The sequence below is a fragment of the Callithrix jacchus genome, chromosome 2, assembly GCF_049354715.1.
Source record: "Callithrix jacchus isolate 240 chromosome 2, calJac240_pri, whole genome shotgun sequence".
NCBI classification, from domain to species: Eukaryota; Metazoa; Chordata; class Mammalia; order Primates; family Cebidae; genus Callithrix; species Callithrix jacchus.
In genome coordinates, this window is record NC_133503.1 from 66,340,910 (window position 1) to 66,354,999 (window position 14,090).

At 35.9% G+C, this 14,090-nt stretch overlaps 1 protein-coding gene across 4 annotated transcripts in view; it reads left to right on the forward strand.

Moving 5' to 3' along the window:
* CPEB4 (cytoplasmic polyadenylation element binding protein 4) overlaps positions 1–14,090 on the forward strand; it is a 73,552-nt gene that overhangs the window by 43,201 nt on the left and 16,261 nt on the right. Inside the window, exons 3-4 of one of the 4 annotated variants that reach the window (XM_002744562.7) lie at positions 1,587–1,637; positions 12,611–12,634. The exons of 1 other annotated variant lie outside the window; for it this stretch is intronic. In XM_002744562.7, coding sequence (XP_002744608.1) covers positions 1,587–1,637; positions 12,611–12,634 — 75 coding nt within the window. The remainder of the gene's footprint in view (positions 1–1,586; positions 1,638–12,610; positions 12,635–14,090) is intronic. 2 more of the 4 variants (XM_035290535.3, XM_017969664.5) reach the window with 2 other exon arrangements.

Genomic DNA, 14,090 nt, shown 5'->3' on the forward strand with positions numbered 1-14,090 from the left:
GAAGAAATTGAAATATCGAAATCAGTGGTTATCTTTTTTCTTCCATTTCCAATCCTACCCCCATTCTCTACATAAGAATAAGCTGAAATTTAAACAGAACGATTACCAACTTCTTTTAAGTCCTTTCATTTGGTTTTAAAATTGTAGGAAAATTATAATGTTCAGAATTTATCCAGACTTCAAGTTTTGGATATGGATTCATTAAAGTTGCTGGCAATAGAGAATAGTTTCCTCTTTTCATAACATGAATTCATTTCTATGGAGACTGTTTCAAAGAAGCAGCATTTTAAAACATGGAAGACCTTAAGTTCCTCTGTAAAGAAGTGTTACTATGTAGCTGTTGGATTGATGGGACCCCATGTTAGCTGTGGTTCCCAGTGTTCAGTGGAACTAGGTGGAGTCTTTGCTGGCATCCTGGAAGGCCTACAGGTAAGCCATCGGAGCTGTAAGCTGTCGGAGAACCTTTGTTTATCTGTTTTTCCTTAGCCTTTGGGTGTCATGGTTCTGTGGGGTTGGAGTTCAGACTGCTGTTTTCTAAGGTAATGTTTGTAGTTTTGAGTCACTTTAAAATTCCTGTACTAAATCCTGATTTATAGAAGGTGGGACTATAGTAGAGAACTACCAACCAGGTCCTCCTATCCATTCCCTAGATGAGGAAGACCTGTTGAGTGTTCTTCAGTCATTCTTCTTAAGCCGGGTGCAGGTGGCATGTAGGGTTTGGAGAATTAAAAGTGTTGCATGATGATTCCTATTTTATAACTTACAGTATAGAACTAGATCCATATGTGTACTCAGTAAGGATTTGTAGTATACTCAGCTTACAAGTAGAAACTCTTCCAAAACAGAAATGTAATTACTTCAAGGTAGAGAAATCCCACTGCCATTCCCTGTCTTGTATTTGTGGCTAGCAATTTGGAAGACAGTTCATCCAACAAAAAATTTTAGTACCTTTGCAATTTCTTTTTTGAGGGTTATCTTGGATGCCCATTTTAGTTTCAAAAGTAGATTTTGACACACTTCAAAATTTAGAGGAAAATAACCCAGCATTTAGTGAGTGCCTGCTGTGCCCTGGGCTTTTGATATTTTTTGTCAGATGTAAGTTCAGTGAAATGTTCTTCTCCCCTCTGAGAATGTTCCCCCAATCCTGAAATTAAACCCATTAGCCTGTCTGTACATGTAGGCATAAGTGTGGCACTTTTCTTATGAGTCACATGGAAAATATTACTGCCAATTACATACTTTCAAAAGTAACAAAACACTACGCAAATGAAGAAAAATTTTTACATTTATTGGGGCAGAAATGTGAAGATTGTCATAATGAGTTGCTGTTACATAATGATATAAAGAAAATTACTTTGGATGGGGATTTGCAAATTAGAAGGACTTAGAAGTTTAATATGAGAGATATTTTCTTTTCCTACTTTGAAACTTTTCCTTTTTAAATATTGATGAACATGCTGATTGATATATCCTCTGATTCAAATACCTTGCCTATTTGAAAGCAAGTCAGTTCAGCTCTGTTATTGAGTAAGTTTAAACCATCTATGGAAAAAGTAAATTTAGTAACGGCCTTCTTTTACCTTCAGGTCGTCTAAACTATTCATATCCAGGATCCGATAGCTCTCTGCTTATTAATGGTAAGTGATAATTGATTTACCCTAGTGAAGTGCACAGAACTGATATAGTAGTTGTGCTTCAACAGTGGAGAAATGACATTAGTTTGTTCTGTAATGATAATTATAAGTTGCCATTAATCTATCAGCTATTTTAAGAATAATTCTTTTACCTCAAAATTGTGGCAGAGACTTTTTTTTAATTTGAGGGCCAACAGATTCCCTGTCCTTAACTTTCATTTATGAGAATAAATGAAAATCTCAAAATGATACCTAAAGATTGACTTTATCTAATATTAGCCTCTGGAGAGTGACCTTTGAAATGTCAACATAAAAGCCATTTCCACGTGGCTGGAAAAATGTTCCAGAGGAAAGGGTAAGCAGATACCTAAAACCAGAAAAAGGCAGCCTAAAACCACAGTGCTTGACATCACATAGGACAAGGTCATTTGCTGTTTGCTGTCAAATGAAAACAAGGAAAATGAAATTTGATTGGCTTTTCAGTGCCTTCGTTAGACTCTCCTTTCCTGTTCTAAATACTGCTAAGGTTCTGTTGAGTTCTCTTTTATGTGCATAGTGAAGCAAGCTAAGTTTCACCAGGAGGAGGGAACATTCACTTAGAAGAGTTTTAGTGTCTGTTTTTTTAGTATCATGGTCTAAAACAATGGGGTGAAATACAGAGGTCTTGTTTACTTCTTTTCTACTAACTTACTATGGAATGTGAATTTTCAGATTTCTGTGTGTAGAAAATGCCTTTCATTTGTCAAAGCTCATTTTAAGTCCCACAACCTCTAAGAAGTGTTCTGGACTAAATAGCTATATTCTCATCATTCCCAAAACAAATAAAAATAAAAATCCTTCCATTTCTTGATTTTAGTATGTTGTGAATGAGGAGTTAAAAATTATTTTTATGACAATCTCCTTTTTGACTAGTGTTTGAAATCAATATGTTGTAGAACTTAGGATTGTTGAGCCAGGAAAAGTTAGCAGGAGATTCAATTTTTGAGAATTGCTGGGTACATCAGGTCTTCTGGAGACTAAATAGTTTATAAAACCTCACTTGGTCATCAGATGCAGGTCTTTTCATGCTACAGTCAGAAATAATACCATAATATAATATTCTAGCATAAATGTATTAGGCCAAAAACCAAACCCTGTGGCGACAGTGGCATCAGGATAAGGAGAACATAAGGTATATATATATATATATATATATATATATATATATATATACACACATACATACATACACACACACACACACACATATGTAGAAGAGTTTACCTTTTCCTATGAAATTCATTTGAGTCAGGTCCAAGTACTGGAAATTGTAGTGAACCAAAATTTGGGATACTGCTGTGTCATGTTAGACAAAGTGATCAACTCTTCTTTGTCCCAGTTTCCTTATGAAGCTGTTCCTGTTGGATTAGTTGCCTCTGGGGCCCATCTTTGTTGAGGGTTGTTGAGAAAAATAGCCTCTCTTTAGTGGGTTTTCCTTAAAGCTAAATTCACTTAACTAGGAAAAAAAGTCACCTGTAATCTCAGCACTTTGGGAGGCTGAAGCAGGAGGATCACTTGAGCCCAGGAATTCAAGACCAGCCTGGGCAACATGGTGAAGCCTTCTCTCTACAAAAGATTTTTAAAAACTAGTCAGGTGTGGTGGCATATGCTTATAGTCCCAGCTACTTGGGAGGCTGAGGTGGGAGAATTGCTGGGATCGGGAGGTCAAGGATGCAGTGAGCCATGATTGCGTCACTGCACTCCGGCCAGGGTCACAGAGTAATGTGCTGTCTCAAAAAAAGAAAAAAAGTATACTATTATGAAATTGCCTTTCCTTTTATCTTCATTACTATCCTTTCTTTCATAAATAGATCATTTTTAATGATCTTACTTGTCAATGAAAAAATAAAAGTAACTTTTCCCCAAAATATTTGTTTTCAAATTTTACTGGTCCATGAACTCTAAGAGAGGACTAGATAGTTTTTAATGTTACATACATGGAAATTCTGTTTATTATAAAGGTATACTGACTTGGGTTAGCATCACCTCATACTGAAAGATGTGAAGATAAAAGACAAAGAGAGATGTCTTTCTTTTAAGAAGCATCTCTTGCTGGCTCCTCAAGCAAGACCCAGAAGTGTGGGGTTATGATTGCCATGGTCTCAGGTCTAGTATTGAGCTTTGTGGGGCCCCAAAACTTGATTTTGTTAGGTTTGATCAAGGATTAGTTTTTCAGTAACCAGCCAACTAGGACCAGATGCCAATTTATTCATGTATGATGAAACATAAAAATTCCAGGTAGACCAGATGCTGGAGGTGACTGCTGGACCGACCTATTCTCTTTCCAGTAGCAAGGTCCAGATCATAGCGGAAGATTGCCTAAAAGTCATGAAATTGGCTGGGTGCGGTGGCTCACGCCTATAATCCCAGCACTTTGGGAGGCCAAGGCAGGTGGAGCATGAGGTCAAGAGATTGAGACCATCTTGGTCAACATGGTGAAACCCTGTCTCTACCAAAAATACAAAAAATTAGCTGGGCATGGTGGCACGTGCCTGTAATCCCAGCTACTCAGGAGGCAGAGGCAGGAGAATTGCCTGAACCCAGGAGGCAGAGGTTGCGGTGAGCCGAGATCTCGCCATTGCACTCCAGCCTGGGTAACAAGAGCGAAACTCCATCTCAAAAAAAAAAAAGTCATGAAATTAAAACTAGGTGGGGAGGAGGGGTGTTAAGACAATGTTTTAGTGACCTTGATCAGATGTGCACATTACCCATTTTGTCAGTCATGTTTGTGAAATATCTTCTAGAGTGGATCGCGTCTGTAGACAAATTAATCTCATTTATGTATTGATTCTTAGTAGCTTTGCTCTCACTTTAGCTTAGGTTTTGGGGGTGCCTGTATTACAAATCTGGCATAATGAATTGTGCTTAGTGGATTCATTAAAGATTTACAAATACCACCCATCACATAGGATTGTGGTGAAGATTAAATATGTGTAGTAAATCACTTAGTATAGCACCTGGCACACAGTAAGTCAAAGTAGGAGAATTAGAGTAAGTAATATTTTTGGTTAGGAATTAATGTCATTCATTAATTTGGTAGGGCTGCTATGATAAATATTGCTTCTTAGTAGCTGAAAATATATAAGAAAAAAATACCGAACAAAGGATTAATATGGGTTTGCAAAAATTGTTGAAAGTTTAACCTGCTTTTGTTGTTTGTCATAAGGTAGATAACTTGAAACTATGTACCTTAAAATGCATTCCCTTCATGTCTTGTGTCCATGCAGCCTTTTCTTAAAACTGAAAGTAAAAGCCTAATTTATGTTACTTTATAGGCAGTCATTGCTTAATTTTAAGACTGAAAGGTGCTATAAAGAGCTGTTCTTCCTTGTCTACCATAATCTATTCAGGCTTTTAAAAACCTTTAATAAGGTAATTATATGGCCACTCTACTCTGTTTCAGTGGTAACTTTCAGAGCTTTTTCTTCCAAGTATCTGTTGAAAACCATTTCTTGTTTTGTTTCGATAAAAATGTAGAGCAGCTACATGTAAATGTAGAGAAAGAATGTTCTCCTTCTCACATGAACATTTGAATTTTGACTGTGATTTTTATTTTATGCTTTATTTTGGAATTTTCAAGCAACCTCAAAGCTTTTGGAAAGAGGTTTAAATCCTCAATAAATAAAAAGAAAATCCCCTCACCAGCCTCTTACTGGAAAAATAATAATAATTGAAAGAAAAAAGTCAGAGTAATCAACCAGTTTTCAGTGGTTTATATTGGACTAATGTTGTAATTTGCCTGAACAAAGATAAATAGGTTGTATTCATTCATGGATCAAATTATCTTTTCCCCTGCTCAATCATCAGTTTTCCTACAGTTTTATACAGATACCTTCATATACCACTCATGTTAAAAGGCAATGCCAATATAATTCAACAATGATTGATAATTGTGTTAAGGCTGTTACAGAACTTTTCATTTATTGCTGTGTTAATAGTTGTAGAGATTTTTTTGAGCAGCGATCTTGGGGAGAGTTTTTGGATTTTCAATGTATTTTTAAAACCAAACTTTCTAAAGCTACTTTTTGGGTGCTGTATTAGTTTGTTAGGGCTGCTATAATAAGTACCAGTGACTTTTGGCTTAAACAGAAATTTATTTCCTCACAGTTCTGGAGGCTAGAAGTACAAAATCAAGGTTTCATCGGGGTTCATTTCTTTTGAGGCGTGTCTCTTTGGCTTATAGATAGCTGTGTCGCCACATGGTTTTTTCTCTGTGCATGTCTGTGTCCTAATCTCTTCTTATAAAGACACCAGTCATATTGGATTAGAGCCCACCCCAGTGACCTCATTTAACCTTTATTACCTTTTTAAAGACCCTGTCTCCAAATAGAGTAACATTCTGAGGTACTGGAGGTTAGGACTTCAACATATGAATTTGGGCAGGAGGCCGGGGGAGGGCGTGGGAGGGGTGGCCACACAATTCAGCCCATAATAGGTACCTTTTTTTTACTAGTAAATTTCATGTAGCAGGGATATAGTTAGAATGCCCATTTTATGGTTATGAAAAGCAAGTCCGAAACTTAGTTTCCCAGTTAGGTGAGAGGAAGTGCTAAACATAGGCCAGTTACCTCAAATTCCTCTGGAGTATCTTGGCTTAGCTCTGAGACAGACATTGGATTAAAAGATTAATTTTCCTCTTACCCAGCTTGAAGCTTTATTTACCTGAGAAACCACCATTACCTCTGAATAAAAATGCTCACGTATTAGACTTTTTTTTCTCTAACCTTTCATTCTACTGCTTTAGCCCTCAGGATTAACTACTTTAAAAATTAACCTTGGGGCAGGAGAAAGTTATGAAGCAACAAAAAACCTGTTAAGTTTTAACAACTCATGTATGTGCTTTCTTTCCTTTGAGGAAGAGATTAAAGATCTTTTAAAGGTAGCACAGAACAACATCTCTTTCTCTCTCTCTCTCTTCTTTTTTTTTTTTTTTTGTGATGGAGTCTCACTCTGTCATCCAGGCTGGAGTACAGTGGCTTGATTTCTGCTCACTGTAGCCTCCACCTCCCGGGTCAAGTGATTCCTCCTGCCTCAGCCTCCCAAATAGCTGAGATTACAGGCACCTGCCACTACGCCCAGCTAATTTTTGTATTTTTAGTAGAGATGGGGTTTCACCATGCTGGCCAGTCTGATGTCGAACTGCTTACCTCAAGTGATTGAACTGCTTCGGCCTCCCAAAGTGCTGGGGTTACAGGCGTGAGCCACTGCACCCAGCCCAGCATCTCTTAATTATAGTTTTTTTGAATGAAAGGAGGAATATTGTTTGCTTGGGAGGAGGAAGAAATCTATCAAAAAGGAACATATAATTTAGATTGTAAATCTAAAGAGAAATGTAGATGATGATCACTTACTGAAAATGTATGTCATATGGTTCTAGTTGCTACAGTAAGGAGCATGTTGAAAGATCCCTTTGTTGAAAAGATAATATGAAAACATATTGTAAACTCCAAAGTGCTCTACAATTCTTATCCTTAAAATGATTAATGAAAAGCTGAGAATAATTGTTGAAGATCAAACTAAGAATATATGCATATGAATTTACTTTTGGGAGAGGGAGGAGATTATTTATTGAGTGTGTGACTGTCTGACCATTACATATACACATGATGTCTTTCATTACTCCCTCATTTGCTCCTCATTTTTTTAAATAAAAAACTGAGGGTTAGAGACATGAAGAAACTAGAGTTGCATTCTCTGCTCTTTTCTAAGGTAGGCCTTATAAATATAGTGTCTTTATCTTATCTTATGGACATTCTTTGAATGTTGTTGTACCAACAAGCTAATATAAGCATAAGCCCACATGGTATAGAAAATTCGAACTATAAAGCATATGTAAATTAATTATTTGGCAGTGAGCCTGTTAAATTAGGAATTCATTTATAAAATTATTTAAAATGTTTCTTTTAATCTTTGTGGAATTGTATGCTTTGATCTTTGTAATGATTGTGTCTGCTTTTTGATTCTACCATCTTTATTCTTTCGTTCATAGATTAACTCCTTTTAGCTTCAAGTTTTTGATTTATAGCTTTTCAACTGATTTACTAATTTGGCTAATTTCCCCACTCCTCCTCTCATATATTTTCTTTTAGTCCTAATGGAAAAGTCAACTTTTTTTGTTTTGTTTTGTTTTGAGACAGAGTCTAGCTCTGTTCCCCAGGCTGGAGTGCAGTGGTGTGATCTCAGCTTACTGCAACCATCACCTCCCAGGTCCAAGCAATTCTCCTGCCTTAGCCTACCGAGTAGATGGGATTACAGGCTTCCACCACCACGCCCAGCTAATTTTTCTATTTTTAGTAGAGACAGGTTTCACCATGTTGGCCAGGCTGGTCTGAAACTCCTGACCTCAGATGATCCTTGCCCTCCCAAATTTCTGAAATTATAGGTGTGAGCCATGCCTGGCCAAAAGTCAGTTATTTGATAGCATCTTATCATGTGAGCTACACCCCGCTTTTTTTCCCAAATAGAATTGCTGTCTGCCTTCTCACCATGGAGCAGTGAGAGGTGCACAAATGGAGAGTGTAAAGTAGATCAGCGTAACCTGAATAGGATCCATTTTTTCATTGTCCACTAAAACATAGTAATATCTTATCCTTCATGATGTTAAGTCCTATTCTTGACAGAATTGATTAGATGCTCTCATGTAGGAAAGTAGGCTTTTGTGTGAAAGTAATGTATTATTTGCTTATTTTAATATTAGTACCAAGGAGAAAACCAAAAAAGGTCCATTAACAAATATAGCAATATAGCATATGCAATAATAATAAATTCAGATGGTATAGAAAGGGATAAAACAAGAAGTGAAAGCCTTCTTTCTTGTTTCCAGAAGTTTTTCTCTCCAAGGGTTCTTGTGGTTGTTTCTAGAAAAACTATTTCATGGCCAGGTGCAGTGGCTCATGCCTGCAATCCTAGCAGTTGGGGAGGCCCAGGTAGGTAGATTGCTTAATCTCAGGAATTGAGAACAGCCTGAGCAACATGGCAAAACCCCAGCTCTATAAAAATCAAAAGAAAATAAAAAGTAAGAAGATTTTATGCCTATTCCTTCATACCTATTTATATTTTCTTTATTTTTAAATGTACACAGTAAGGATTCTACAATACACACTTAAACACTGCATGCAGGCCACATCTTAGAGAGCTTTAGGTACATGACCATGAGCCACGTTTAAAATAAAATGACACATGCTCAGTTAATACGGTTGCTCCTTTGAAAAAAAATAAATAAATAAAATAAAAATGCCCCATACTAGGTGTTTCTCCTTTTGAATGTATCCGTACTTTGTTTCTTTTTGATTATTACAAATGTTGCAACAAATGAGAAAAAGGTGCTTTTAATAAGATAAATAATGTTTTATTTTTATAATAAAATGGGAGGGGAAGGAGAAAGTGGGGGAGCCCTGAAAAGTCTTTCTGTACCTTCTTTGTAAGTCTGGCATTACAGATTAATGGGTATTCACTTTGCTAAAGGGAATTTGATTATGCATATAGGGCTAATAACAAGGAAAGGAAGCATTTGTAAGCAGTCTTATGAAGACAATTTGGTGATAAAGTATTTATCAATAGATCTAATAAAATGTCCAGAAGTCATAAAAACTTACGGCCATAATATTTTGAGTGGCTCCCCGCTTTTTTTTAAACATTCTTGAATCCTGTTAGTTCTGAACATGAAATTATTGAGGATTTTGTAAATCAAAACTAGGCTGGGCATGGTGGCCCAGGCCTGTAATTCTAACACTTAGGAAGGCTGAGGCAGGCAGATTGCCTGAACTCAGAGTTTGAGACCAGCCTGGACAACAGGGTGGTGAAACCCTGTCTCTACTAAAATACAAAAAAAAAAAAAAAAGCTGGGCATGGTGGCATACGCCTGTAATCCCAGCTACTCAGGAGACTGAGGCAGGAAAATTGCTTGAATTTGGGAGGCAGAGGTGCAGTGAGCTGAGATTGCACCACTGCACTGCAGCCTGGGCAAAACTCTTATCTCCAAAAATAAAAATAAATCAAAACTAAGAAGTAAAAATAAAAGTAGACAAACATGTAAGTAATAGTCATTTAAACTTTGATGGTGACTGGGAGATTTTTATTCAGTGGTAATAGCATGGATTTAAAAAAATCTTTTTAAGAGTCTACTTTTGGGTAAATCAAGGAAAATTCTGAGCATAGTGAGTTTTGCTGACTTAGAACTTTTCCAAAACGTAGATTTCTTTGAACATAATTAAAGTCATTTTTTAACTTAACTTCCTTGGATAATTGAGAAACATCAAATAACAAGCAATGCTTGCTAGTCATGAGACTAGAAATCTGTCTGACATTTTCCTCAGGAAAGCAGAGAGGATTTATGTTACAAGTATTTCATCATAAAGTGTGTGCCAGTATAATTTGAAATAAATGAGGAAAAGATGCTTAGTATATCTTTTTTATATAGGATAAAGTGGCATTATTTAGCATTCTATTATTAACTGGGTTCCAGTTACATAGATTTGTTCAATTTGTAGAAAATTCATTGAACTTATGGTTTATTTTTGTGTATATGTCATATGTCAAAATTTACATGAAAAATAATGTATAAATATTACAGTAAGTGGAAATAAAAATTACACATTCTTGTTTTGCATATTCCAGAATGTCATTGTTTTTATTTCTTCAGTATTAATTTACATTGATTATACCTGATTTGATTGGGCAACTTTTATAGTTGTAAACATTGTTCACTTACAACCTATTTTCTCTTAATATGTGAAAATGTCTACATAGCTTTTAGAATTTAATCTCAGAATTTAACCATGAATTATTTTATATTGACCAGTTTTATTTTACAGTATATAATCAAAGTTTGAGAGCACACATTTGAAGATTTAAGAAGTATTGGATTGTACCTTTTGATCCACAGCCCTTACTACTATTCCTGAAATTATTTATTTTTGAAATAATGGAATCTGTGAGAGTTTTCATGTTAATTTTGTAGCTTATAAAAGTTTTCATGTTAATTTTGTAGCCCGTTCTTTTCAAATATCTGTTTTCTTAGAAATCCAAGCAGCATGAATCAACTTTTTAAGATTGACAGCACCAAGATTTTCAAATCATTACTTTGTTTCCCCAAACTCGCTTATCTGTGAAGCAGTTGTATGAATAGAATGTTCTTAAACAAGCATCAGCTTTTGTGATGCTCTTTGTCTTTTAACTATTGTCTGATTAAGTCAGAAAATACCTAGCCCACCCCAACCCTCTAAACTTAAGACCTATTAAAGTGAAAGCACAACTGCTTGAGGGAGATTTTATGTTGTGTGAATCCATTTGCTCAAATATTTTGGTGAAATCCAGGGCTATCTAAGTGTGGCAGAAATCGTGTATTTTGGTTTGGGATATAATTTCACTTTGGAAGATATTCACATAATACTTCTGAGGTATACTTATTTAGCATTTATCTAGAAGAATAAGAATAAATACCTTGACCAGTTTATGAGTTTGTGTAGTGATTTCTTAAAAGAGCTATACCTTCTCACTCAAAAACCTATCTCAGGCTGGATGCAGTGGCTCATGCCTGTAATCCTAGGACTTTAGGAGGCTGATGTGGGCAGATCACTTGAGATCAGGAGTTCGAGACCAGTCTGGCCAACACGGTGAAACCCTGTCATTGCCAAAAAATTTTTTTAAAAAAATGAGCTTGGCGTGGCAGCACTCCTCTGCGGTTGCAGCTACTCGGGAGGCTGAGGCATGAAAATCGCTTGAAACGGGGAGGCAGAGGCCACAGTGAGCCCAGATTGCACCACTTCAGCTTGGGCTACAGAGCTAGACTCTTGTCTCCAAAAAGAAAAATCCTATTTCCTCCCCACCCCGTTGCAGTCTCATCCCCAGCCAAGTCCCCACTTGTTCTACATGCTTCTGTTCTGGCCACCGTTCCCTGAATGCTACAACACCCCCTGCCTGTAACGCTGCTGGGCCTGGAATGCCCTTCCTCTGTTTTTCCTTTAAGGGCCACCTCAAATTCCCTACCCCCACCCCCAACTTTTACATCAGAGCCAGTTCTTCCTCTAATTCTGTTGCACCTACCACATAACTAGTATAACAATAGGCATGCTATACTGTTTGCTTCTGTGGCCTGCTGACATTAAAAGCTGCTGGTTCCTGGAGGTCAGGGACATTCGCTGTTTACTATTTATCTACAAGATCAGGCATTCAAGAAATGTTTGTTGAATAGAATTGAGTTGTTTGGATAGGCTGGGCTCATAAGTCCCAGTTTGTTTCAGGGGAGACATTTTCTCAAAGGTTTTCTGATTTAAAATTTATACTGTCGTTTCCAGAGTATTCCAGTGGATTATTAATTACCATTACTTAGCCCTTTGACTACAACCTACATGGCAATAAAAATACCAAATCTTTTACTTTTTCAACATTTAGGACTTGGTAGAAGACTTGATTAGGGATAGGAAACTGTTGGCTAAAAAGAAGTTGATGAATTGCTTAAAGATTTCATTTTTTTTCCATAAGGGATCAGCTGAGGAATACCATGAAATTGGTATTTATCTTCTGGTGGTAAAAAAGTCATGAATTAAATATTGGTATATCTACTAAATTGCTAGTTAGCAGCAAATTCTAAGAGAAAACATTGTTAAATGGTAATAATTGGTTTTGATCTTGTTGTATACTGCATTAATTTCATAACAGTTTGAACCTTGGAGAACAATTATAGCAAAAAGCTTCCCCTGAAATAAATAAGATTCAATGAAGTTTTACAGTGTCCTTAAAGAAATTTTAAAAATGCACAAAATTGACCTCTTTCCATTGAGTTCCTTGTTTTTGAGACATTTACCAGGAAATGAAGAATATAGCCACAGTTTTTTATTTTCAAAAGCTGGTAGATGAAATCACAGTTGATTTTTTTGACAATGTTTGAAAGGTTGTTTTGTTTTTTTGTTTTTGTTTTTTTCTCATTTGACATGCAGCAAGGACATATGGGCGAAGGAGAGGTAACATTATTGTTTCTAACTTTTAAATGTATCACTTGTATTAGGAGAGGACCCAAGCCAAGCTTGTTTAATTTATAACCTTTGTGGGGAAGGGGAGAGGGAAAATGAAGCATAGCTTTGATCCTTACATACTTTTTGTGTTACAATTAACATTTTAGACATCATTTGAAGGAGTTAAGGAGCTCTAAGGAAATTTATCACAATGATAGGATTTGAATCAAAATGATTTCCCTGTGTTATATTAGAAACTCAACTAATTTAAATCTAAAGATTTGCTTTTTTTTCTGAAAGGAATTTCTTAGAAAAAAATTAAGAATCTTTAAAAAGGAAAATATAGTTACACAAGTCTCAAAATTCCTCATTATCTTTGAGGTTTAATTATACTTAAATGCCGTCTACGTTTTTTCTTTTTTACTGAGTAAACAATATATGTGGTTTAAAATAAGATGAGCTAAATAAATGACTAATCCTGTAGATTTCAAACGTTGGGCAGAAAAGCTCTAGAAATGTTAGGGAATTCTAAAGAATCATTTCCTAGAAGTGCCTCAATAAACCTTATTATTGGCACTTATAATTTGCCTTTTTACAAGAAAGTAAGACAGTTAAATAACTTAGATTTAAAGGATAAGTGATTTTTTAAGATCATTCACGAAATAACCTCCAGTTTTATGTTTTTGTCTTCACTTGACATATGCTATTATAGGATAAATTTGTAACAAATATACTATTATTATTTGTGTTTAGTGATGGAAATTGAAGACAAGTATGGCAAAACCTGGAATGTTTCTATTAAAGTAAGAGCACTTGAGATACATTTCTAGAGGATCCGTTAACAAATTCCTCATGTGGTACCTAGAATTAAATTGGCAGCCAAAAAAGTGCTAAAAGAAGGCCTGGGAGATTCTGTAGCTATTTGTAGCTCTGTGTTTTCCTTATGATTTAAAAGTTTATATTTTGCTGTCAGGTAAATATGGAAAGACTGTTACACATATTAGCATCTCTGGTGTTTCCTGCATATATATTCTGGATGATAAGATTTTCAAACAGCAAATTTAATGACTAGTTTTTAGAAATTGATAATACCCTTAGCAAGCTGATAATTACCCAGTTAATAATAAATTTATCTTTAGCATGCCTAATAATCTTAAATTCCATAAGACTACACAGTGAAATTGAAATATAACATTAAGTAGGTTTTGATTATATCCCATTAGTTAAGGTAAACAAAAATGAGTGGTCATTTTAAAAATCTACTTGTTAAGTTAGCCAGGTGTCATGGCACATGCCTGTAGCCCCAGCTACTTGGGAGGCTGAGGTGGGAGGATCACTTTAGCACAAGAGTTTGAGGCTGTAGTGAGCTATGATTATGCCACTGTACTCCGGCCTGGGTCAATGAGCGAGACACTGTCTCAAAAAAAAAAAGAAAATCTACTTGTTCATTTTAAGCACATTCATA